A 24,737-nucleotide genomic window follows, 5' to 3' on the forward strand; every position below is an offset into this window, starting at 1 on the left:
TAACCTAAAAGGGGTTAGCAAAAGCTCTCAAGTACCTAGGTACCTTAGCCATCAGAATTCTTTACCTAGGTACCTTATCTTATCAGGTTCTGGAAAAAAAATCATAGCGACCTTCGAGGCAGTTGAAATCTAAACACCACCACAGTGAAAGCCCGTCATCGCGATACTCGACAATGGCTGCTCAGGTGGGACCTCTGCCACAGCTTAAGCTGCCTTCGGGCCCTACGCCAATCACTGCGGAACAACGATACTGGAAGACCTTCAAGAACCAACTTCTGATTCCGTCACCAACATCGTATCCCGTCGTTCACATCTCGGCCAATAACGATTCTTTCGCAGTCACCACAGGCACACGCATCCAGATCTACTCGAATCGGACGCGCAAGCTTCAAAAGACTATTACACGCTTCGGCGACGTTGCACGTAGCGGTGAGATCAGGAAAGATGGAAGGGTACTGGCGGCTGGTGATGATACGGGAAAGATTCAAGTCTTCGATGTCAATTCTAGGGCGATCCTCAAGACATGGACGCAGCATAAGCAGCCAGTCTGGACAACCAAGTTCTCACAGACTGAGCTGACGACCTTGCTGAGCGCAAGCGACGACAAAACTGTGCGACTTTGGGATCTCCCAAGCAACGACCCGACGACTACATTTGTTGGTCACTCAGACTACGTTCGATGTGCCAACTTCATGCCTGGCACTATGTCCAACATGATTGTCTCCGGAAGCTACGACTCGACCGTCAAGCTTTGGGACCCCAGGGCAGGAAGCAACAGTGCGGTCATGACTTTCAAGCACGCTGCGCCTATTGAAGACGTGCTGTCTATGCCTACCGGAACCGCAGTTCTTGCAGCTGCGGGTGAATCGATCAGCGTTCTCGACCTTGTTGCCGCACGCCCTTTGCACATGATTACCAACCACCAGAAGACAGTCACTTCTCTCAGCCTCGCGTCCAATGGTCGACGACTTGTCAGTGGTGGCCTTGAGGGTCACGTTAAAGTCTTCGAAACGACTGGATGGAACGTTGTCTCGAGCACCAAGTATCAATCTCCCGTTCTGTCTGTCAAGGTTATCCCGTCCAGTGATGATGCCGATTCAAGCGACCGACATCTAGCAGTTGGTATGCAGTCCGGTGTTCTTAGTGTGCGAACCCGCCTCACTGGAGCCGAGGCCAACAGAGAAGCCGAACGGGAGAAGGAAATGGCTGCTCTGGTTGCTGGAACAATTGAAGCCCATGACGCCAAACGTAAGAAGCGGAAGAGGAGAGTTACTGCTGCAAAGAAGTTGGATATGGTTGGCGAGGGGGCCGATGTTGTCATCGCCAACGAGTCTCGCGCGTACAAGAAAAAAGAGCGCCCGTGGCAGAGTGACCTGCGACATGCTCGATATGCACGTGCACTCGATCAAGTCCTCGACAAAGACTCACCTGAGCATTCCCCCCTCAACGTGCTCACCCTACTCCTGGCCCTCCGCCATCGCAGCGCTCTCCAAGATGCCTTGGAGTCTCGAGACGAGCACACAGTTCAGCCCATCTTGAAATGGGTTTGCAGTCACATCTGCGACCCCCGTTATGTTAGCGTCTGCGTAGAGGTTGGTCTCCACCTTCTCGAGCTCTACGCAGAGTTCGTGGGTGGTTCAGCAGAACTGCATGAAGGCTTTAGGACTTTACACCGCCGAGTTAGGGTTGAGGTGGAGAGAGCCCAGGTAGCATGCCAAACCGGGGGTATGCTTGAGAGCCTAATGGTCGGGACGCTCTAATGGACAGGCACGAAATGTGTGGTATTATATCCCGAGGTTGCTGGGCTCAGTTTGCATTGCGCGTGGCGTTACGGGGGATTAAAATGGGAGTATTTGGATGTGAACTTAGTACGAGGCTTAGGCTTGTGCTTGGAAGACCGGCCGAAAGATTGAATGTTAGATGTGTGAGGTTGATATTCATGGAATCGCTATATCTACGCCATACGACTTATTCACTCTGGTGCACACCGCGCCTAGATATCCGATTTGGTTTGATCAAATTCAGTTTCTTGTATGTGTATTTGTTTTGAGTACTGTATTTGTTTGCCATGGGCATATGTAACTGCATGTATTCCTCAACAGACCGACCATCTTTCAATGGCTTTATCCCCAAGGTCAGGCCGTGCTCAAAGTCAGAAGCTTTCTTATGCTCCGGGTCCCAGGCAGGTAAGCAAGGGAAAGGACCAACCTAGTATTGGAATAACATATTTGCCATGCTGTATTGAGGCACTTGGGTGAATCGCTGGCAAGCAAGTGCCCCCTGACTTTACATGGCCACTTCTTCCCCACTTTCTTCTTTTTATTTTGGCCTCTGATATTTTCTCACTTGTTCATATCTCTTCTTTTCTTTATTTATGGACTGATCTCTCGAAGCAAAACTTTGAACGTCCTCGTTGCCGTGGACCTTAAGGACGGCATAAAGATCCTTCGAAACTCGTACCTGGAGCAGAGACCTCTTGCACTCGGCAGTGGGGGATTTACTGGACAGGAGCTTTTTGTGGTCCACGAAGAATTGTTGACGCAGTAATGCTTCGCTGAGGCGATAATCAATTTCGATGGCAGGACTTCCTCGAAACGCTTCAAGAGCACTATCTGATCTAGCATGATAGGGCGGACTCTTAGCTCTTGCACGCTTTATATGACGCGGAGTGGTTTCTCGATAAATCCAAGCGGAGAGGTCGTATAATTTTGGTGTTGTCTTCCCCAGAAACTTTCAGAATATCTTTGCGCATGCTATGCGGATGATGGCAGGGAAGTGAGTCCCCAGCAGGCTATTCGTCTACAGCATATGATACGACAAGTCATCACACAGCAGAGAACATGCTGCTCTGATCGATTCCGTCACATGGAGAAGCTCAAAGGTGAACTAACAGAATCGCAATGGGAACAATGGATCATAATGATACTTCGTAAGTGCTCATATATTTCCGGAATGGGATGCAAAACTCACCCCGAGAACTCTCAATCGATGTACCCTTCAAAGCATGCCCTTTCTGCCAAGCAGGTTGGCCATATCACTCGCAATATCATCACGCCTTCTGTGTCGCTGAAGAGATAGCCTCCTCTGCTTGGCACAACAGCGACACGAAAATGGTCAAGACATCCGCTGCCGCTCGACAGGTTCTTGATCTTTTCCAGCATGTCCATGGCGACAAGGGCTTTGAAGTTCCTGGCATCAATGATCCGGTCAATGAACCAACTGTGGCTCCCATCACGGGGTACAACAACCCGGCGCCTAACGGGTACCAGATGGCACCGAAGTTCCAGTCCAAGGTTGGCCAGTTGGGCTCGAATCCACTCCTATTACCGCAAAGGTTGCTTGGACTGCAGGCCAGAACAAGCTGGCAGACGATGCTGCTCGCCGAGCATCCAAAGCCTGCCCTGACAAGGTTCTTGTCCGCGTCCTGCCAGAAACAAGAGTCTGGCAGTCTCTGACGTGTGATCGATGCGAAGCCTGTTGTGACTCAGACCCGGGGTCACTCTATCGCCTTCAATGTCGACGTGGCAATGGCTCACCATCTCGATACCTTCAGAGCTCGCTAATTTGAAAACAGCCACCCGGTACGTGTCTTTCCATATCTCTCTGAATTTGCTCGTGGCATCGCGCAAGCTGACAAGCAAACTTGGTAGGGGGCTATCACAGCCTGGAACGAGGCGAGGAAGACTCCGATGCCTTCGCCGTCAACTGCGTCAAGCATCAAGCAGTGCTCCGACAAGTTTGTCGCTCGCGTCCTCCTGTAGAACAGAGAGTTTACAAACATGCAACAGTATCTAACTCTATTTGCCATCAGATCTCCCATTCAGTTCAGAAGGTGGAGCAGAAACATCATAAAAATATTTATGATAAAGCTATCCTAAGGCTATCCTAAATTTTTGGCTTTTAGAAGAACTTGTGATGAATTTTGATTTAATTAGGATGATCTCCGTTCCCTTGACATGAAGCTGGACTTGATGCATGAAATATATCGAAATTAGGATCCTTCGGATATGAATCCCATCTACTTTCCTGCCGAACCTCGCTCTCCCGCGATAATCCGGATTGGAGCGCCAGCCGGCGTCTGGAAGGAGGACTTGGACTTGGACTTGGGTAAACGCAAAACATCATCTAAGCCGCCAACGCAACGTGAGTCTCGATCTAGCACCCCTAATGAAGTCTGGTAGTATACCTTGGCCGATTCTGATTTGTCTAATTCATTCCAGGAGTAACAAGGGCCAGAAAAGGGCCAGTGAATGGGACGGTGAACTACCCAAGCAAGACGAAGCTCTCAAGAAAGGTCAACCGGCATATTACACTGTTACTATTAACAAGGGGTTTTCTCTGCAGTTCAGCTGGAAAGATGCGAAAGGAAAGATCGGTGCCTTTGACAAGGTTTAACTCCAACCTGACTGGGACATGACTCGAGCCGAATTCGAAGCCAAGTTCAGACACGACTTATACTGGGGGAACGCAATGAAGTCTTCCAACCACGACCTTACTACTATCGCTACGGGTCGCTCTATGCTACGAAAGTTCGCTGAGGCTAAGGCAAAGGGCTCGGCCTTCCGGCTCGGTGACGTACATCTGCTCAGGGGCCTTATGGCGAAGCCGCTGATCCGGGATGTCGACGATGCCACAATCGCAAAGATTGCGGCACATAGAGCGATGTGCGTGCAGAGAATGGCTGCTCCTCAATCACTTGCAGTCCCCTTCACTTGGAGTTTCGATACTAACGAATGCTGGGTTTGACATGACTGGGAAATGGGTTTATTGATTGGTATTACAGGGAAACTGACCACATTTGAGATTTTTGAGAGTCGGATTTCTTTTTCCTTTTTCTGCTTTCTTCCTTTTGTTTGCTGGGTTTTGTTTCTTTGCGATATCATGCTTCCGGTTAAAAGGAAATGGGTCGGAACCGGGTTCCGTCGTTTGGTGTTTTGGGCAATTTCACAGGAACGACAAAATGGGCAGCACTCATTTCGGGAAAGGGAACAAAAGAGAAATGAAAAATCAATTACGGATGCATTGGAATGGGACTATCACTTCGGGTAGCATTGAGAATCAAAGGGTTGTTAACGACTATAAATCCCAAGACCATAATACTGACTGCTGTCATGTCAAGTGGCATAGGCAAATACGTGCCTTGCCTACTAAGCTTGGCGTTTGTACATCGCAGTCAGGAGATGAAGCACTACGTGAACAATATGCAAAAAAAAAAAACTCATACACATCATGACTGTCCATCTGCCCTTTACCAGACACCATCGTCAGCTCCATCGTCGTCCGCCTGATCATGCTCGTCAGTCTCAACATCCTGGACGTCTTGGTCCTTCTTGACCTTACGAAGCCCTCGCATAGCATTGCGAAAGGCCTTGCGCATAGCGTCCTTGTGTTTGTCGGGCTTAGCAAACGCTTCCTCACGAGTGGTGCTGTTCTTCTTGGATCGCTTCGAGTCGGAGAAGTTGACACGTGGAGGGTTGAGAACATCTCGCTGAATGCCATCGTCAGCAGTGATCGGTTCGGATACGGATGTCGAGATCGCGTCCTCGTCCACGCGAGGACAGTTGCGAGTCGCATGGGATTCTCCATCGCACCGAACACACTTCGGCTTGAATTTGCACTCGATAGCGATGTGACCGGGCTGACAGCAGTTCTTGCACATAAAGTACCAACGGCAGCGGTCCCTGAGATTGATGACTGCACTTCGTTCCTCGGTGAAAGCAATGAGGTGGTTCAAGGGCCACTCAAGGGGAGTCTTCTTGCCCGGACCAATCACGAATTGGCCAAGACGAGCACGAGTCGTAGCGACATTCATGCGAGGGGCGTTGTTGATGAACCCCTTCTTTACGGTGCGCACCAAGTCGAGGATGACGACACCCGCTTCATGACTGGGTGAGTCGTCAACAGTTCGGACTTCAACCAGATCCTTAGGGACTTCGGCCTCGGTCAATTGTCGCAGCAAGAGATCATATAGACGTTTTTGTTCTTTGTATGGAGTCAGGATGAGAACAGACGCGCGCCTGGAGAAGTCACGAGCCTCGACGAGAGCTGCATCTCGATAGAGCTGGACGACGAGCTGCACCGCGAAGTTGGCCTAGGCGTTGGCGGGGTTTGAGATACTGTTTCCGCCCTTGGACTCTTCAGCGTTGTCAGGTCGAATCAACAATGTCATCGAGAGGCAGCCCCATGAAGACACTTGAGAAGCATCTGTCATCATCCAGAGTGCCATGCATACAACTGTATATTTAAGCGAGTTGAGCCGAAAGTATCAAGTTTCATTTGCACCTCCGCACGAAGATGGACAATCCAATTCGTAGAATCTGGGGCTGGTCACTTTCATAGAGATCCTTGAGAATAATTATGATTTGTGCTCTTCTGTCGTCACCCGCGAAACCAGGGGTGTTTTACTTGCCTCTTGAGCCCACTCGATCATACAGAGTTTCTCGAGTTCTCTGAGGATCACCGCCTTGTGGGCATGACTGGATTTGACAAGGACAGTACTGTATGTCAGAAACTCCTCGTCAGAACCAATGTCGTTGAAATGGCTCGAGACGTCATCTTCGATAGTTGCAGCTTGTGATATTTTATCAGTATTGGACTGGCGTGTAACTTAAAGGCGGCCAGTTCCATCAGTCATCATCACGATCATCTTCCTGGTCTGGCATGTAGTCATCATCCACACCATAGTTGACAGTTCCCAGGATAGATCACTGAAGCTCGCACCGGCTAAAGAAGGCAGTGTTGGCTGCCATACACCAGGAGAGATCGGGATCTGCTTCTTGAACTTGGCTCTTATGAACTGCGCCCGAGATCTTCAAATGAGATCGACAAAGACTTAGTCAGCCTCGGGACTGAAAGAGTCATCAATAATGGTACGGACATCGACGAGTGACTTGGGAAGTTCAGCTGCTGTAACCTCATTCAACAAGTGCTGGTATTTGTTCTTCTGCGAAACATAAGCTGTGAGGATAAGAACTGAAGCTCTTCACGACGCGTCTCACACGTGGATGGGATTTGGCTGTCGATAAAACTGGATAGTCAGCTGGATGACGAAGTTGGCGTAGCCCTCATTGTAGTATGAGGTGCCACAGACTGTCTCCGAACAGCTGCCGGGGCGAATTAGGATGGTGGATGACTTGGTATGGAAGCGTACAAATTGTTTGTCCACCCAGTTCATGAAGATCCGAGTGGCCAGGATGTGGCTACGATTCGCCACTGTCATTTGGTCGCCCTAGGGGAGGAAAGAAAACACAGGACCTCGATCCTACGGGATGTTGAAATAGCTGACCAAATGAATCGATCCTAAATGATAAAAAGACTTAGGGTAATATAGCCTAAGTTTAGGATGACTTTTGCTAAGTTTATTTTGACCCCCCCCACAATAAGGTTCGCTGTTTTCTTGCCCCCTGAGGTCGCCGTAGAACATGTTCTGAGCCAATTCATGTGAGTGGAGGTATGCACGGTAGTTTCGGCGCAATCGGAAAAGAACTTGTCCTGCGTTCTCCATTCGATGGAAGAGGATGGTCTTTTTCTGTAGAGAGACGATTGCATTGAAATCCTGCTGGTCGACGGTAACAGCGATGGGCGGGAGTTGTCGGATATCGCCGATGTATATGGACTACGAGTGACAGGTTTTCGGCCAGCTGGGCAGCTTCGTCGACAACGATGAGGGAAATGGCGTGTTCCATGAGCTTGCGGAAGACCTCCTTGTGCTTTACAAGATTGATGGCATATGCATCGGGATCCTGCTTCTTCTCTCGCCATGCCGACAAGGTATCCGGCCAGTTTCTCGTTATCAGTAGCAATCTTGCGAGTAGACTCTGAGACTAATGCAACTACACAAGTAGGGTTGACATCCCGGAAAGTGCGCTCGTTGGCCTGGCTGAGATATTCCGCCAAGCTCGGGCTCTTCGTACTCTGTGAACGGTGCAGGTGTTTCTTCGTTCTCATCGAGCGCAGGAGCGCTGACCAGGCCGTCGACGTGCGCCATGCTTTGTAGAACTTGATCTTCGTAACTAGCTTCTGTGGAAGGCAAGCTTCAAGTGAGCAGCTTCACACCAGATAAGTGGTTCAAGTCATTGCCGAACAACTCCACAGCGTTGTCGTTGTGAATCCAGATTGTGGTGCAATCATCAATGGAAAGGGCATCTTTAGCTGGGCACCGTCGACGATGATATTCAAGCGGAGGACGATAGGGCGTTGTTTGCCCCAAAGTTGGAGCACTGCAGCGATCTGATCGACAGTCAAGCTCGACTGGCCTACGTCAGAGAGTGGCGCCATTCTCTCAGTCATTTCAGGGCCATCGAGAATACAACGCAGGTCGTCGATTGACAGTGCATGATCAGGTACCTGGTGCGCCATGCTCCCGATGATGGCATATAAGGCACACTCCTCCCTCGGGGAATTAGAAAACATGAGACGTAAATGAAAAGTGTTAAAACAAACTCAGTAAAAGGTATCCTAAACTTAGGCTAAGTTACCTAAGTCCTATGCTAATTTACCTAAGCCCTTAGCCGCTTAGGATCAAGTTCATACGGAAGGAACGCTGGGAAATTAGACTTGTTATCGGCGCGTGTATCAGAGGTTTGCCAGTTGTCCGTGACAGCTGGTGCACCCCAGTTGTCATCAGCAGCAGCATTAGAAGTCTCACTCTCCTGGGCTACGGGGTCAGGGACGTCGACTTTCTCAAGAGTACCAGAAAGGATGGACCCCTGACACTCTTGAGCACAGTAGTAGTCTTCCCAGAACCAGGACCGCCAGTGTAAAACGCATAGCCAGCAGGTAACCCTCGGAGCATTTCGACGAGATGTGCAACTTCATCATCAAGTTCGCCCTCCTTGTACGCGCGGGAAAGGCATGGAACATATCGTGGAAGTTGACCTTGGCAGGCTCCTTCTAGAAGTTGTGGCTGTAGTTCCAGAAGCGAGCTGCCAGATTCAAGGTTTGACGCTTGAATACGGTAGTTCATGACCGTTGATGCATCCGGCGTAGTGTCCATGTTCACTCATGTAGCCTGCGACGATGATGCTTCCACGAATGTACTCTTCCCGCTGCTTATCAAAGAAGTCAGACTAAAAGAGGCCGTTGAGGAAGGTTCGCAGGCAGGCTTCCGACAGGGCATATGGTGTCGATCTTGAAGTCGATGTACGACTTGACGAGACCCGGAGGCCAGTTTGTCTGTCAGGCGGTGGAGACATGGGATAGAGTCATGTTTGCCAGTGTGCCAGGAGGATTGGGAACGCGAACTCCATGGTGCTCGGGGCCTCTGTCTGTACCGCCGACTGCCATAGTGGTCTTCGCACTCTTGAATACCCAAGCGCTAACTCGGTTGAACCATAGACGAAGCTCGCGAACAACATCCTTGGGAGTAGCGGCTTGCTAGACAGAAGGGGGGGTTGCCCTCAAAGTCGGCGGCAGCGGCAGCGGAGGGAGTCATGGTAAGTCGAAAGATAGGTTGCGCAGCATGGGTGATGAAGGAGCGGGTGCATTGCCTATCGATAGATGCTTCGAGGTCAGCAACCTTAGCGTCATCTTCTTTCTTGAGAGCGCCTTTGATCTCATTCTCAATTGAAGTGCGACGGTTGGCAAGTTGCCATGGCGCTCGATGACCTCCAAGCGGAGATCGACTTGGGTTCTGCCGGCATTGAATGAAACGTTTGAGTCGCTGACATAGCCTCCTTTCATGCCGGTCTATGGGAACGTGATCGTGTTCGTGTCTGGATTGATGTACACGCCAAGCCTGACAACTACGCCTCTTGAGCGATAATCGTCTACCACGACTTTCAGGTTCGTCGCTTCGATTTTAGGAGAGGCTGGCCAGATGTGAGGGTGCCAGCCTCGACGAAAGTACGCTACATGAGGCAGGGCGGCAGGCTCGTGGGGGTTGGTGTTCCAATGGTCAAAGACTTGAGTATACTATTCCAATGATCATGAGTGATTTGGTAGGGCGACATCACGTGTGCCTTGAATCGGCTGGAGTAGTACGAAAATTAGGAATTCCTCTCTTGTTCGGTCAAATGCTTATGGATGTTGGCACAACCGTCAGCTAATCGAGAAGTGACAACACGCCTGTCTTGCGTAACGAGAGTTTCGCTAAGGCTATCCGAATATGATGGGGCTGAAGGAGAGCGAGCGCGACGACGACGCCTGACATTGGTGTCGCGAGAGTCATCGCTGTTGTTGTTGACAACTTCGTTAACAGCTTCGTTGCTGGTAGTTCGCAAGTGTTAACAGCTGGCAACGCACGCTGTGACAGCCCTGATAGGGTAGGGTCTAAAGATTAGGAGTGCACACTTTGATGCCAGCACAGAGTGTGTTCCGCCGTTAGGCAGTCTATTCTTTCTTGCCAGCTTTGGCTTTCTTCTTCGTCCTCGGCGATCACTGTGGCTCTCTTTTCCTCGGCCTTTGATGCTCTACCAAGCACTAGACATTGAGGCCCAGCCAAGTGGCAGAATGCTAGACTCCAAGTGGACAGGGACGGTCTTTTGCTTTCGGATACTTTTGGAGGCTTTGAGGATGGAGCTTCAAGTCATCGCTCCAAAGCCCGGCTTCGGTATCGGTAATAACGATACCTGGAGATGATGGCTTCGCGGGGTGGAAGATGCAGTTCTTGTTGCCGGCGGTGCTAGCATTGAGAAACTCGGCCAAAGCGCGACTGCCCCTGCCCATGGTGGGTTGGAGCGAGACATCGATGGCGAAAGGTGCAGGAGAGGCCGCGTGTTTGAAGGTTGGGGTTGGCGAACTCCTTATGCTAGGGCAGAACACGAACAATAACTTTCAATGGGAACTTCGCGGCTGAGCGACGAACTGCATCACCGACGAGCTTGTTCTGATCAACATTCCAAGCAACTCGTGCAGTGAGCGAGTCTGTATTGGAGGGGTTTCCCAGATGCCTCATCCGGAGATTTAAAATTAGCTGCTTTCTGGTACTCGTTACCCAAGGGCTCATCATACTCAATCGGAAGAGTAGGTACATCGTCCTCAGCGACCCAATCGAGAGCGAGAACGCTGAAACCCTTGATGCCTTCGATTTCAGCAAGTAAATCCATAGCTTGCTAGGCTACATCAGCCTTGATCACAGGCTCAGAGACAGGCCTGCTTCAACTCTTTTTTCATGTCAGGGTCGACGGCCGTCGAGCCTGGATAGAAGGCATCAAACAGCTTTGTGAACAAAGAGTCTTCTGTCGGCGTCAATAGAGGGATAGTTGTCCATGGCCGAGAACAGATTCCTGGATCTCACGTTAGACACAAATGGTAGGATACGGGTTTGCTTTTGTTTGAGACGTACTGGGTGCAGACACGGAGCGTCTCAAATCCACGAGTGCAACTAGGGAACACAGCCTTGAAGCCCTTTTGGTCAGTAGTCAATCGGGGGGATGCTGGGCAGTTTGGTGGAGATGTTAACAAGTGAGAGGCGTTAACACCTCACGGATGTTGAAGTTGCGAAGAGGAAAAAGGTGGTGAAGGGCAAGGTCGAATCTGTGATTTCCACCTCCCATAATCTTTTGCTCTTTACTACCTAAGGTAATTGTATGAATTGTCTTTAAGAGGCTGTTGGTATAACAATTGGTCAGTGTTGGCAGCCGTCAGCTTTGCTGCTCATTTGAAAACCTCCGTGAGCTTTCAGGGGGGTTATGCTAGGGCCTACACTCAAGCATTACCTACCTACCTATTTAGCAAAGCTCATTTGTGTATTTCATTTGCCAGTGTCTGTCAGTGCTTGCCAGCTTCACTCCTATAGTGACTCATAAAAGTCTTAGCAAACACTTTCACCCCAACAAACATTAGGCATCTTATGCAGCCACATCCGAAACTCTTCATAAGACTCTTTGCAAACGCTGGCTTCTTTACCTAAACTCTTCACAAGACGATAAGAGAGCTTTGTTTCTTTCTGGCCAGTTTTCACACAGATAATATCATCCTAATACCCCGATGGCCATCAAATGAATCAATTTGATGTCGTGGCAGAGTCATAGCCAGCAACAAACCTCCCCACAAACACAAATGTATGCAAGGAGGAAACATTCTTAGTATATAACCCAAGGGTTCCTCTCCATCTGACTTTATCTTAGCAAGTTTCGGAGCATATTATATATACATATACATTATTCATTCTGCTTGACTATCATCAGCTCGCCGATCACCCGCCCAATAAGGAGAAATGGCCGCATTAGAAGAGAAATGTCTGCAAGCATTCGTTGAAACAGCCGCTGAGCCTATCTCCCATCTCCTCAGGGGCCTATCTACCAAGGCTGTTATCGATCTACTAGATCAGCCTCCTTCTATTCAACGTGCAACGACTACTGAAACACTGGCCGTAGAGCTTCGACGCCAGACATGAGAAGACGATCACGTCTGGTACAGACGCCTGAGCACTTGGGTTCGTGAGAATTCCACCATGGCCGTCTCTGAGGCTCGCTCGGATAGAGGACATGAGTTTCTCGCAATTGCTTTGCCCCTCCCTCACGGTACGCATCCGACCTAGCTCTCTACTATCCGCATACCTGTAGACAAGTCAACTGGCCCCCAGGTTTCTCGAAGCCCTATCTAGACTTCCAAATGAGGACGTTGAGACCATCTGGCAAAATCCACAGTTTCCTCAATGGTCTGTTTACTGCCGGCTATTATGACAAGGAAACCAAGACCCAGGTTCCTGCGACTATTGCCGTGCCAAATTATCCCGGCATTGAGGTCAATTTGTACCACCGCCCTGATGATACAACAGCGCGTACCGAGTGCAATGCGATCACCAACATCAATGCTCGCGCTGAAGCAGTTAATGAGACTGTTGTTGGTGGCTTCTGGAAGTATAGTCATAACTTCCACTGAGCCTCAGATGCTTAGCTTTCACATCAGGTTTCCTGGCCTCACTCGTGCTTACCTTGAAGGAAAATTTGATGGTGAGGTTCAAACTCTAGTGGAAAGCCTCAAGGAGACTCCATATGGTTATGCGTTTGTCACTGGTGGTCCTGGCTCAGGAAAGACTACCACTGCCATGAAGCTCGTAACTGCTATCGTTTCTGGCGATGTTGGCGAGACTCGGCAGCATGAACCCAAGCTCACTGTTGCTATTGAGTCTGATCCCGTTACCTCCAACAAGCCTGAGTCTGTTACCTCCGATAAGCCTGAGTCTGTTACCTCCGATAAGCCTGAGTCCACTGGCTGGTTGGTAGTCGATGATGACGACACGTGCTCAGAAGCTTCCTTCTGTTCAGCTGTCCCTCACCTGGCTGTTGGTCCTGGTGCTGATAAACTTGAACAAGAGCACATCACCTAGCGCTCATTCATTTGACCTCTGTGATGACACCACTCTGCCGTCGAGCTACCGCGTCCTTCCGACCGGGAGTGGCCGTGACCTCGAGTGTGGGTTGTACGCTCTAATCGAAAGAATGCCACACCAGATGTCACACCCAAGCATGCCACACCAAACTCAATTGATGACCTTCGGTCTATTTTCGATAGCCCAGACTATACCCAGATTATGGCAATTTCTCAGGAGAGCGGCTCATCCAATATGACGGGTATGGACTTGTTTGCGTTCCCGAACTCTGGAGCGAACATCTTCGCATCGCCGATTCAAGACCGCTCCGAGCAAACCTACAAAGAGCAAGTTTTGGTTGTCTGCCGACCATTCCCCCGCCAATTTCCGAAATCTGTTGACCGGTCACAGCGAGAACTCCCATCTCTGGGATTGGAGACACTGTACGAGCCCTCGTCACATCGTTGTTGAGCACCACAATCCCAATGTCGGTCAGGGCAAATGCTTTCGCTAGGGTGAGTCTTAGGATGAGCCTTAGGATAAACTTAACATAAATTTATCATAAACCTATAATAAACTTATGATGAGTCTTATGATAAACTTGTGCTCCCGCAGTTTACCACCCGGGTAATCTTTCCTCCCACATCTAATCCTACCTAGGTACTACAAGGTCACATATTTCTCTTTTGTCAAATTCGAGCCAAAACCCTATATATAATTTACAGCGGTACTGCTTTCTCTCATTTTCAATTCATTTTTTCTGGAGTAATAAATTGAGCAGCAGCTGTATCCAAACCAAGCATGCACCGCCATCCCCCATCATTTTCATCATGTACATGCAGTACGTCAGATGCCGAGACTGGATGAAGCAAAGACACAATGTTCGAATAGCTTCACCAAAGCAACGCAGCGCCCCAAAACGCCTTAAGATGCCATATTACGATAACCAGGGCATGCATTCGGATGTGATGTATGAGAGTTCCTCGCCGGTCGTCAGTTGCACCCTCCCCTGGAGGAGTCCTCAGGGGTTGACGGCCGGATTTTTTTATACACCTGCTAACAGCCACCAGCTGCCCGACAGTGTCACCCACCGAAGCCTTCAGCATTCTCTCACCTTCACAGTGATTCATGCTCCCTCTTGTTATTGTTTACCTACTCTCCAATTTTTATTCATCATTGCCTGAGCTCCGCGTTATTTAAAACCGCATTCCTCTTGCTTCTTCTCCTCTCCTCTTCTCCTCACCCACATATCAACATCGCTTGCGTTTATATATAATTTTATAATATAAATCTTTACTGCATATCACTCTACTTTACTTTACTTTACTCTACTTCACTCTACTTCACTCTACTTTACTCTACTTCACTCTACTTCACTCTGCTTTACTCTGCTTCACTCTATAATCACTCTATAATCACTCTATAATCACTCTATAATCACTCTACTTCACTCTGCTTTACTCTGCTTCACTCTATAATCACTCTATAATCACTCTATAATCACTCTATAACCACTCTATTTTACTCTACTTCCGCATCTGATATCAACCACTCGTGATTCTATCGCGATATTGCCGATGTATCACTATCCCCCTCCGCTTCCCCCTTGTCCCGAGGATCCGGAGATGAAAGCCGCGTGTCTCCAGGCAATTATGAGAGACGATCTTATGGATCATTGCCGCCGTCCAAGCTTCAATATATACAACTTACAAAAAACTGTGTGTTGAGCGCCAAAAAGATCGAAGATCTGATTGTGCAGATTGTCCAAGACGCACATTAAAAAATTCGAGTTCCACAGACTGGCTGCAAGCGACGTATGTCTGTATGTGCTGTGCTAATGGAACACCCATCCTTCGAAAAGCCTCTCAGCCCTGCCCTGCATGGAGTTGATATCGGCCGGTTGACCGAGAACAAAAAAACAACGAAACCACGTTCAGCATGAGGGCTCAAGCCACTGGCTGGTTCCATCTTCTCCTCAGTGTTCATGGCCAGCTCCTCCCTGGCTTCCATGCTGGTACCGTCGCACGCCTTGGCGTCGGACCTTGTGCCGGCCTAGTTGTGCATCTTGATATCACAGTCGGAAATTATCGTCAGCCACACACGCATTTCAAGTTCACCATCCGCCATGGTGGTCGATCTGTGCCTTTCATGGATCTGATCGTCCCTCTTGACTACATTGTTACTGCGATCACCGTCAACAGCATCGATGCGGATGACATCAACTCTCTCGCACACTTCTGCATGTTGAATGCTATGGACATCTCAGAGTTCGCGAACCATGTCAAGGATTTCGATACTCTTGGTGAAAAGCTGAAGAATGTGCCAACCACGTCCACTTGATAGCCGAGAAAGTGCGCCGTCTTCGGATCGATGTTGACTGGTCAAAGCTCTTTGTCATCGATAACTTGGAGTTCAAGCACAACATCAAACTGTACCCTTCTACCACGCACAACATCACCTTTGCTGTGAGTAGCCAGCTTAAGAAGAAAAGCATGGGGCTCCTTAAGGCATGGTCCTTCCAGGAAGTAACATTCGATCGCACTTGGCCCGATATTTCTTGCCAATCTCAATCAGTTCAAGAACCCATACGCAGATTACCTCGTGGATACGCGTTTCGGTTATCGGGACCTGACATACAAGAACGTGGGTGGGATCGACCCTGACGAGCGACCCGATCGTCCCAACAAGGCCTCAACCTACTTCATGGGTGCCGAGCATCGAACTGTTGCCTTGCTAGCTGGTGCCGCCAAAGAGCAAGAGATGGTTGATAGTCGTGCACTCGCACTTCTTGATACACCTATCCTAGCTGTGGTCTGGCCTGATATCTTCCCTTCGTGGGAACCACAGGACGATGATCTTGAAGTTTATGGCATCTTCTTTACCATCTTCCATACTACCCCCAGGTGACGAGAAGCCCCTTACCTGGCTCAACTGTGAGGGTACTATTAGGGGCGAGGCGATCACGATACTCGGCTTCCATGAAGAACGTGGCATTAAATCCGACATCGGGCATACTTTTGACCAATTTCAGGATCAGCGTAATAGGCGACTTAGTAAGCGGTTCTAGGGTTCTTTTATAGTGAATATATACACCATTAAAGAAAGCAAGAATTCTATGTTAGAAGATCTAGTGAAACTGCTGAGTTAATATGCATTAATTTCAAAAGTACTAAGCTACTCTCTTCCGCCATTCCCATGTTATGAAATGCTCAACTTCTTGACCGTTTTTAATATCAATAAATCGCCGTACTTAATTATAAACGCTTCTTAATTCGTAAACATCACTCGAGACACTTCAAGATATAAGGGTTTTTTCATGCAAGATGATCCATTAATATTCATTAAAGAAATGCTGCTTTACATATCCATAAATAATCATTAAGCCCTCAGTTCCTATTTACAGACCCCGGTGAGTCTCCTGGTGAGTACTGCTGTGTCGTCGGCTGTGGTCGCTGTGAGGATCATTATGAGCAATCTCAGTGGGAACATGCTTCTGCAGGACAGAAGGAGGAACCTGAGTAGCATCGGTGGGATCCCGGCCGGCGAAGTTGTTGTTGCTGTTGGAGAAAATTGGTGTCAAAAAAAAGGAGTCGTTGCACGGGGTACCGGGACAGGTCGCTGGAAAGACTTACGACTGCTGGAAAGTCTTCTCCTGGCCAACTGTTTTGCTACCGTCAAGATCACTATCCACACGTGGGTCCAATTTGTTGGCCATGTCGCTAGAATGTGGTCCCGCGGTTTTTGGAGCAGGACCAGGGCCGGTGCCAGCGGTAGAACCGTATGTACCGGTGGAGCCAGTTCCGCCCAAGCCGGTGTGGGTGCCGGTGTGAGTGCCAGTGGGGCCGTGAGCACCGGCACCATGGCTGGAGAAGCCTGAAGTGCCAGTAGTTGTCTGGCCATAAGTGCCAGTGCTGCCGCCGAGACCGCCCTGGTGGCCGTGGGTGTTAGAACCGCCAAGTCGTCGGGATCCGTCAAGATCACTATCCACCTTTGGATCAAGTTTGTTGGCCATATCACTGGAATGGGGACCAGCAGTGTTTCCAGGACCAGTGCTGTAACCAGCAGATGTACCGCCAATGCCACCATGAGCACCTGCGCCGTGGCTTGAAAGACCCGAAGTTCCAGTAGCAGTCTGTCCATAAGTGTTGGAACCACCAACACGTCGTGAACCGTCAAGATCACTATCCACCTTTGGGTCAGCCGCATTGGCAAGGCGGCTTCCGTGTGGTCCCGTGGTTCCTTCGGGAAGCCCTGAAGAATGAGAGCCAAGGCCGCCAGCAGTGGTATGGCCAGGTAGGTTCTCAGTGCGTCCGGTAGTGTGACCAGGCATGTTCTCAGAGTAGGTAGAGCCTCCAGTCAAGCCACCAGCTGTGCCAGTGTTATGGGTGGAAGATCCTAGGCCACCAGTGGTTGTAGTGCCATGGTTCGCACGATGGTCTCCAGTAGGATGCTCGTGGGACTTGTCCTTGTCGGAGTGGATAGCGTCCTTGACCTTGTTGATGAGACCAGACATGATGAAAGTGGTTTTTTAAGTAGTTGTTCTGAAGTGATTGGGTATCTTGAAGATGGTGTGTGGGAGTTGAGTCAAAGTGAAGATGCTTTGGGTATCTTTGAATGCTGTTGTTTGATGATGAGTAGAAAAGGTAGTTTTGAGGAGAGATACGGTGAATCTTATATAGTTGAAGATTGTCATCCCAGGAGCCTCAATCTCGATGCCATCCTCAGCAAACCTGGCAGGCCCAAACTCTTTCGATCCTCAGATCTCGCTCGGCCTGTCTCCTCGTTCCTCTCTCCTCTCTCGTTTCACCCCTCCACCGACCTCATTCTGCGTCATAGCATTTACTCCGATCTTTAGAGAAGTCTAGCCCTGAGCTTGGCGACGATTGGTGAAGGCTTGTTTGCAGGGACAATCTAGCGTCATGCCACGCGAGATATGACGTTGACGATTCGTAGGGCAGAAGCACCAGAGGAAGAAAGCTAGGAAAGCAACAAACGTAACAAGCATCGAACATCGGATTTCTTGCTCTTCCAATGCGCCAAGCTCATGTTGTGGAGCAGGAGACGGGATGTGAAAAGGGAATGACGAAGGGGCTCCGTGGCTTGAAAGTGAGATCTACAAGAAGATGATGCAAAGCTAGAGCCTGTGGCGTGTGGCGTGTATCATGGCTGTGATGCGTGGCGCCAGCTACCCTGCCCCAGAAGGTGACAGAAAACGGCGAGATCTAGCGACACTTTTAGCGCGATTCAGGGTGGAAGCGAGTTCTGATGTTTTTTGTCCAGACAGGCCACCCCCAGCTCTCAAACCAAGCTACCCCGCGCTCACAGGTTCAAAGTTGGCAGCTGGTCCCACTAGCCACCAAGGCAACCTACCTTACCTTGAGCAAAATGACGCCAAGAGAAAGGCCGTTTTCCGGGTCCAACGAGACAAAGAAATCGACTTATGACAGCATTGATGCCTCTCCAGGCCTTGAATCCGCTGGGCCAAGAGCTCTCTTTCTGGCCAAGGCCGCTCTAGAACCTCTGTGACACAGCTAAAACCAGGATCACGAGGTCCCACAACGACGGGAATATCCAGCGCTGAGTCGTGCAGACGAAGGAAGCTCTGTCATGCGGGACGCTTGCTTGCCATGGTGGCTTTTGTTCCTGTTCGCCAGTTTTCCGATAGACGTGTGTTCTGGCAGTGCAGGCTTGCAGTCAACCTCGTACCCTGCCCCTGTGCCTAGGACGGGACTAGGGTTCTTTCTGGTCGTAGATCTCGATGATCATGGAAACAAGACGGACAGTAACAGTTGACGCGGTTAGGCACGTCTCCTGCATGATAATCAGGTCGGCCAGAGGATGATCAAACGGGTAAGAAGAGGTTGTGGCCAAATCTCACCCATCTCATGTATGGACTGAATGGTAGGTGCTGTATACTGTGCTGCGCGTACAATATGGATAACAGACATCAGGGACTTCAAATCAGATTCCATCGTCCATTTTTAGTTGCAGATCATGACACTGTTCTCCATTGATCCATATTTGAAATATTCTTTGCAATCGTACAAATGACGTCGAAATACATCAAGAGCATCCAACTATTACAGTCTCATCCACTACAACATTAAATGTGCCCACGTTGGTCGACTAGGTAGTACATAGACGAGACAAAAATAGTAGCAAAGTATACATTAATTAATTTCAGTTAGTACGTAAGTAAGTGAGCACAGTAAGGACTTGTTGTGGCCGTCAATCGTATCAAAGGGTATCCAGATCTGCTCAACTTCACATTGCTTGCTTTGCCTTGTCCAACGCCAAGTTCCAATGCAAACAACAACAAAAAGAAAAACAAGGAAATCATCCACCCATCTCACGTATTAGTTCCCACCCGACACGGCATTTCGGAATGTTACACGCAATCCAATCATGTCGCCAAGGCCAACCAAATCGCCAACTGATATTTTGCTCTGCCTCACTAGCAGCAGCCAGTAACCCTACCCTCCCGCCTCCCAAAGGTTCTTCAGCACAGCTGGTGTGCTTCACACCTAACTGCATCTGCTCTTAGACACGGCTGCGGAACCAGGGGCCCCGGCGGCGGTTATGGTGAGCCGCCTCAGCACGGGCAACGGTACGCTCACGTCGGCGCACCCAGAAGAAGCCCACGAGAGCCGAAACAAGCCAGAGAAGTGCCGACAGGAAGCTAAAGGCGATCACGGCCTTGGTCTTCCCACACTGATCTCCGTGAACTGGATGCACATTGTCCCAGTCAAATACACGGCCGCAAGAGTTTCCAATGAGCTTTTTGAGTGCCGTTAGTGTATGTACAACTACCGTGAGTAGAGTAGAGTAGGGTATCAAACAAGGCTGTGACTTACATCGACGAGCAGACCAAAGACGATCCACCAGTTGATGGACATGAAGATGTCCAGAGGCCAGTGAACAAAAGTGCTCGAGAATGGAATGAGGAGCAGCAAGGAGAACAATATTCCCAGCGCGGCAACGACTTCAGTATAGATGAACCGGCCGAGCTGCCATGAGCTTGCGCCGCGGGCATTGTGCAGGTATTCGCCATTGACGCCTGCGACGATGGCTGCAAATACCAGCTCTGCAGCACGCAGAATCAAGCTGACGACACGATCGAGAGCCATGGCTACTTTGCAGGAGAGGTTTGATGTAGAAGGGTTGTAATACTCTGTTCGAAGTTGAGGTTTATGCTGTTCTATCTGTAATTTCCTTACAAGCAGCAGCCTTGGGACGAGGCTCCTTATTTATCTAAATACTACATATCTGGCAATTTAGCAATACAACTCACGGGTCTCTCTACCACATGACGATGACGCCCCTCCCTCAACAGAAAAGAAAATCCAATGAAGCCTGTTTGAGACCGTTTTCTTGGCCCTGAAGCTCTTTGACACGTCTACCGTGGCTCATAACAGGTCACCAGCACAACGAGTTGCCAGATGAGGTCATGCGGACCAGGCTTCAGCTAAGGTGTGGTGAGTGTGAACATCTGCCATTCGACAGTCCTCACCTTTTATCGCAGCCCGACAAGGACCACTTCTCTGTTCTGAAACAAAAATGATGTCGCAGGCCAAGGCCTTTTTTTCTTCTTCTTTTTTTTTACCCGACTGGGCAATTACTGAGCTTCTGAGTCTTGGAAGAAATCATAGCTTCAGGTGCCGAGATGCCACCAATCGTGCCACACATCATGCCAAGAGGGCTACCCTTGAGCCGCTTGCATCGTCCAAGGTTCTTATTTCGTGACGACCTCACGAATAAACCAGAATTTGGTGATTTAGTAGAACCTTGACGTTGCCTAACCTCATGCAACCTCTGGGCTGACGAAACGATCATAACTTTCAAAAGTCTGTTGCTGATCGGTAGCGCCTTGACTTATCATAGCTAAACAAGCTGTATACGATGTGACGCTGTTTGAACGAAACCATAAGCCTGTTTTCTGTACTTGGACGTTTCGAATGCTTCGTCGTTCGTGATGAGGTGACGACAGATATGAGGCTTGTAGTTTTCTAGCATGATTGGGCATTGCTCCATGTAATGAAATCAGTGTGCTTACAACCAACTTGTATAATGAGGCGACACTGAGAGAGGACACATTGGCTGTGCTTGTTCTCTCCCACACTTTAATGAGACAGATGGATATCTCATGAACCGAAACTGTAGAGTAGGTTTCACTTTGGTTCCAGATTTAACCGTCAGTCATATGCTTGCCTGCATTCCTCACAACTATTTTAGCCAGAGCAATCACGAAGGCTTTAGACCTGAGGGTATACAAACCACTAAACTTGCAAACCGTTTTTATTTGAAAATAATGCCACCATTGATCGTTTGCCATGATCCCCCCCCCCCATTCGCAGGTTATTCACAATTCAACGTGGCTGAAAGGTGTCATACTAACTAGTAGGTCGCCAGCTTAATAATCACATGAGCGAGTCCTACCCTACAGCAGGTAGGCAGGCACCGAGTCTCGCAGACTCGCCGCCAGGTACTATGATTTGACTCACCAAACCGACACTTTCACCGAGCATCTCACTCCCCTCACCATGCTCTCGTCATAATGTCCTCTTCCATCCCACAAGCTTTATGGAACGCCCGGATTCCGCTGCACATAACCCATCCAGCCTCACCGACAACGCCTTTCATCACTAGTATTCCGCGCTTCAGCTACCTGGCTCTTCTCATCCCAAGACTGTCGATTTTCTTCAACTCGCCCTGCTCCAGTTTCCACTTTGAAGATGTACAGTTGAGGAACCTGGCTGTGGGATTGCTGGTAGACCTGTATCAACCCCGCCTGCCGTGGAGGTTGACCGTGAATGATGGAGTGGGCTGGGATATTGCGGATACTTTTCTCAACTGCGTGAAGGAGGTGAGTTTCATATGCTACACAAGAGCCTGCAGCTAAATACATGTTCTTGGTGTGTATATTCGCATCGGAGATCTGGAATTGCTCATCTCACAATAACGCAGAGCTGACTCGCTTAGGCTGACTTCATCCGCAATGGCAATGCAAACCAAATCATGAAAATGTCAAAAGATAACACCACCCAACTTTGGAATGCCGTCATAGACAATGACCAAACGTCCTTCAACCGTATCAATAGCCATCTACTCAACGCACCAACAGCACTCAAACATGTCCCCATTCGTGTCTACATCCCTACCACCGCCTCGGACTCATCGTCAAAAGCGTCTTCCGAGCAGGCCACCTTCAAAGTCATCCAGTCTCTTGTCCCAGCGACAGGTTCAGACCGCCGCCCTAGAGTCCTGGGCCAGGCTCTCAAAGAGATGTTACCAGGGCTATTCCCAAGCAGCCGAGATCCTATTCTCGCCAAGGTGGTGATGCACGGAGCTGGGGTACCATTTGATGCACCCTTAGAGGAGCTGATGCGGGAAGCATCATACCCCGACGGATGGATATGCCTGGTTGTTATTGTGCTGTGATGGATACTGGGCTCCTTTAGCGAATAGGGCATATGAGTGGCGTTGGGGACTGTCCTTATCATTGGCTCTGCAGCGTATATCACTAGCTTCCAGAACCGTATTTGCGACATGTTAGACTGCGTCTTTGATACCATATTATGGACACTTGAAAATCTACTAACACACAGAAGCGCAGGCTCGGACATGATAACTACACTACGTAAAGGTGATCTTCTTGCCCATAAGACTTCTATATGCATCCTCGACAGCCTTTCTCTTCTTCTGTTTAGCCTCCTCTTCCTCATGCATCTCTTCTTCCGCGGCGACATCCTCAGGTCCAGGTATTTGGGGTGCCCAAGCTCGAATTTTCCCATCCATGTGGGAGCTATATACGGCCCCAACCGAGTTGCCGCCGCCCATAATAGGACCAACTGGGCGTCCCGTCCCCCCTGATGCGCGCCAAACTATACTCGTGATTCTGTTTCTTCCCATCTCGCCCCCTCGTGGCCTCATAGGGTTTGTCACGCCCGGGCTCCGGAGCCGTGTCACAACATGGCCATCATGAAGATCGAGAATAAGAATTTCCTGATCATTTGGCCAGAATAGAAGACTATTGCCACTTGTGAGATGCGCCGGAGAAACCAAAATACTTGCTGTCTTCGCGTGTTGATTCTGAATAAGAGAGCCAAAACTGGCGAGAGTATTAGCCCCCGTGGCAGCGTCCCAAACACGAATGCGACGGTCGAGACCAGCTGAGATGATGTATTTCCCATCGTCGGTCCACTGCAAGCCATTTACTGCATCATCGTGCGCCTGTGCCGAGGTACGGAAGTGTGGGATCTGACTGGAATCCATCCCTGTGGCACTGAGATGTTTCATTTTGTGAACGACGCCCAGTGAATCTTCCTGGTCGAGCAGCGCCACAACACCACCAGAACGACGAATATCCCATATTCTGACTTTCCCATCTGCGTGGCCACTGACAAGAACATGCTCGTGGCGCGGACTCCATGCAGTTGACAAAACAGGGCCGCCATGTGCTACAAGAGCTTGTACAGCGGACCCTGATTTCAAATCCACCAGCCGAACTGCTGGGTTTTGCGTGGCACACGCCACAATAAGATGATCTGCTACAGGGCTGGTAGAGTGTGAGTAGATAGTTGCGTTCAGGTCAAAGGTGGCCGATAGAGTGCAACGCTGAGTCGCCCATAGCTTCAGCTTCTTGTCGTAAGAACTTGAAAGAAAAGCATCCGGATCGAAAGGATAAAAGGCAACATGAGTGACACCGTGACTATGCCCAAGAGAAGACTCCTCTCTCGTGGACCTGGCTATGCTGCTCACGGGGCGGAAAGTGTGCAACTTGTTGGGGTTTTCAGCGTCTTCCAAATTCCAGACCTTGATGCCTCCTTCAGCCCCCCCAGAGAGGAGGATACGTCCATCGAACTTCTCAAGGGCGAGTGTGTTAACGCCTGCTCCATGTGCTCTTAAATTGTGCACACGCTCGCCTACATCCGTAGCGCTATGCTTGGGCGTTCTCTCGCCATTGAAGCGGTGCTGAGGAGCTGGCGCAAAAGAACGTAGGAGTTCAGAAGTGATGGACCGAGTAAAGTCTTGATGGCGGAGATCGCCCGTTTCACGAGCGAGAAGGTTGGACTGCATTCATCTGTGCCAGGGCAATGACACTTTGAAGACAATTTTCAAATTTAATTATAAGCCAAAGCAATGTAAGGCAGTGAACAACGGCAGTAATCTCAATCTTGCAGCTTGTGGAATGTGGAATGTGGTTAGCCTCGAGCCGGTGGTGATGTCAGCTGCAAGGCGTGCTTGTTGAACTTCAAGGGACCACTCGCTACTACCTACCTTACTTAAGGCACCTACCCTATTTCTACCCCACAATTGACCACCCAAACTTTCCATCTTCATTAGCCTCAACTTAACATTGACAACAAGCACCAAACTGTCTAGGTACCTGACCTTTCGAATTCGTTTTATCCATTCCGCTCTGATTTTCTATTTCACCTCACTCAACATCCTTGACATTGCGCAACAAACAATGCTTCTGTGC

At 49.5% G+C, this 24,737-nt stretch overlaps 13 protein-coding genes across 13 annotated transcripts; 6 read left to right on the top strand and 7 right to left on the bottom strand.

Annotated features, from left to right (window-relative positions):
- Nucleotides 1–173: 173 nt before the first annotated feature.
- Nucleotides 174–1,760, top strand: FPRO_08037 (uncharacterized protein; the record flags this gene model as incomplete). Its single annotated transcript, XM_031233842.1, has 1 exon — nt 174–1,760. The coding sequence occupies one exon, from the start codon at nt 174–176 to the stop codon at nt 1,758–1,760; it is 1,587 nt and encodes a 528-aa protein (XP_031083638.1).
- Nucleotides 1,761–3,110: 1,350 nt separating this feature from the next.
- On the top strand, nt 3,111–3,761 carry FPRO_08036 (uncharacterized protein; the record flags this gene model as incomplete). The annotated part of the gene is made up of 3 exons (XM_031233843.1): nt 3,111–3,409; nt 3,575–3,581; nt 3,651–3,761. The coding sequence occupies 3 exons, from the start codon at nt 3,111–3,113 to the stop codon at nt 3,759–3,761; spliced, it is 417 nt and encodes a 138-aa protein (XP_031083639.1).
- A 246-nt stretch (nt 3,762–4,007) lies between these two features.
- Nucleotides 4,008–4,395, top strand: FPRO_08035 (uncharacterized protein; the record flags this gene model as incomplete). Its single annotated transcript, XM_031233844.1, has 2 exons — nt 4,008–4,177; nt 4,221–4,395. The coding sequence occupies 2 exons, from the start codon at nt 4,008–4,010 to the stop codon at nt 4,393–4,395; spliced, it is 345 nt and encodes a 114-aa protein (XP_031083640.1).
- Nucleotides 4,396–5,248: 853 nt separating this feature from the next.
- On the bottom strand, nt 5,249–6,169 carry FPRO_08034 (uncharacterized protein; the record flags this gene model as incomplete). The annotated part of the gene is made up of 2 exons (XM_031233845.1): nt 5,249–6,045; nt 6,118–6,169. 2 exons carry the CDS (start codon nt 6,167–6,169, stop codon nt 5,249–5,251), a joined length of 849 nt encoding a protein of 282 aa, XP_031083641.1.
- Nucleotides 6,170–8,498: 2,329 nt separating this feature from the next.
- On the bottom strand, nt 8,499–8,995 carry FPRO_08033 (uncharacterized protein; the record flags this gene model as incomplete). Its single annotated transcript, XM_031233846.1, has 2 exons — nt 8,499–8,656; nt 8,707–8,995. The coding sequence occupies 2 exons, from the start codon at nt 8,993–8,995 to the stop codon at nt 8,499–8,501; spliced, it is 447 nt and encodes a 148-aa protein (XP_031083642.1).
- Nucleotides 8,996–9,986: 991 nt separating this feature from the next.
- On the bottom strand, nt 9,987–10,665 carry FPRO_08032 (uncharacterized protein; the record flags this gene model as incomplete). Its single annotated transcript, XM_031233847.1, has 2 exons — nt 9,987–10,206; nt 10,496–10,665. 2 exons carry the CDS (start codon nt 10,663–10,665, stop codon nt 9,987–9,989), a joined length of 390 nt encoding a protein of 129 aa, XP_031083643.1.
- An 82-nt stretch (nt 10,666–10,747) lies between these two features.
- Nucleotides 10,748–11,045, bottom strand: FPRO_08031 (uncharacterized protein; the record flags this gene model as incomplete). Its single annotated transcript, XM_031233848.1, has 2 exons — nt 10,748–10,889; nt 10,951–11,045. 2 exons carry the CDS (start codon nt 11,043–11,045, stop codon nt 10,748–10,750), a joined length of 237 nt encoding a protein of 78 aa, XP_031083644.1.
- A 1,349-nt stretch (nt 11,046–12,394) lies between these two features.
- FPRO_08030 (uncharacterized protein) lies at nt 12,395–13,273 on the top strand (the record flags this gene model as incomplete). The annotated part of the gene is made up of 3 exons (XM_031233849.1): nt 12,395–12,464; nt 12,527–12,803; nt 12,853–13,273. The coding sequence occupies 3 exons, from the start codon at nt 12,395–12,397 to the stop codon at nt 13,271–13,273; spliced, it is 768 nt and encodes a 255-aa protein (XP_031083645.1).
- A 1,920-nt stretch (nt 13,274–15,193) lies between these two features.
- On the top strand, nt 15,194–16,162 carry FPRO_08029 (uncharacterized protein; the record flags this gene model as incomplete). Its single annotated transcript, XM_031233851.1, has 3 exons — nt 15,194–15,574; nt 15,643–15,780; nt 15,830–16,162. The coding sequence occupies 3 exons, from the start codon at nt 15,194–15,196 to the stop codon at nt 16,160–16,162; spliced, it is 852 nt and encodes a 283-aa protein (XP_031083646.1).
- Nucleotides 16,163–16,652: 490 nt separating this feature from the next.
- FPRO_08028 (uncharacterized protein) lies at nt 16,653–17,768 on the bottom strand (the record flags this gene model as incomplete). Its single annotated transcript, XM_031233852.1, has 2 exons — nt 16,653–16,812; nt 16,888–17,768. The coding sequence occupies 2 exons, from the start codon at nt 17,766–17,768 to the stop codon at nt 16,653–16,655; spliced, it is 1,041 nt and encodes a 346-aa protein (XP_031083647.1).
- A 2,027-nt stretch (nt 17,769–19,795) lies between these two features.
- Nucleotides 19,796–20,382, bottom strand: FPRO_08027 (uncharacterized protein; the record flags this gene model as incomplete). The annotated part of the gene is made up of 2 exons (XM_031233853.1): nt 19,796–20,032; nt 20,110–20,382. 2 exons carry the CDS (start codon nt 20,380–20,382, stop codon nt 19,796–19,798), a joined length of 510 nt encoding a protein of 169 aa, XP_031083648.1.
- Nucleotides 20,383–21,809: 1,427 nt separating this feature from the next.
- On the top strand, nt 21,810–22,693 carry FPRO_08026 (putative Autophagy protein 5; the record flags this gene model as incomplete). Its single annotated transcript, XM_031233854.1, has 2 exons — nt 21,810–22,118; nt 22,235–22,693. 2 exons carry the CDS (start codon nt 21,810–21,812, stop codon nt 22,691–22,693), a joined length of 768 nt encoding a protein of 255 aa, XP_031083649.1.
- A 195-nt stretch (nt 22,694–22,888) lies between these two features.
- Nucleotides 22,889–24,331, bottom strand: FPRO_08025 (uncharacterized protein; the record flags this gene model as incomplete). The annotated part of the gene is made up of 1 exon (XM_031233855.1): nt 22,889–24,331. The coding sequence occupies one exon, from the start codon at nt 24,329–24,331 to the stop codon at nt 22,889–22,891; it is 1,443 nt and encodes a 480-aa protein (XP_031083650.1).
- Nucleotides 24,332–24,737: the final 406 nt, after the last annotated feature.

This window comes from Fusarium proliferatum (assembly GCF_900067095.1).
Source record: "Fusarium proliferatum ET1 genome assembly, contig: FPRO_scaffold007, whole genome shotgun sequence".
NCBI classification, from domain to species: domain Eukaryota; kingdom Fungi; phylum Ascomycota; class Sordariomycetes; order Hypocreales; family Nectriaceae; genus Fusarium; species Fusarium proliferatum.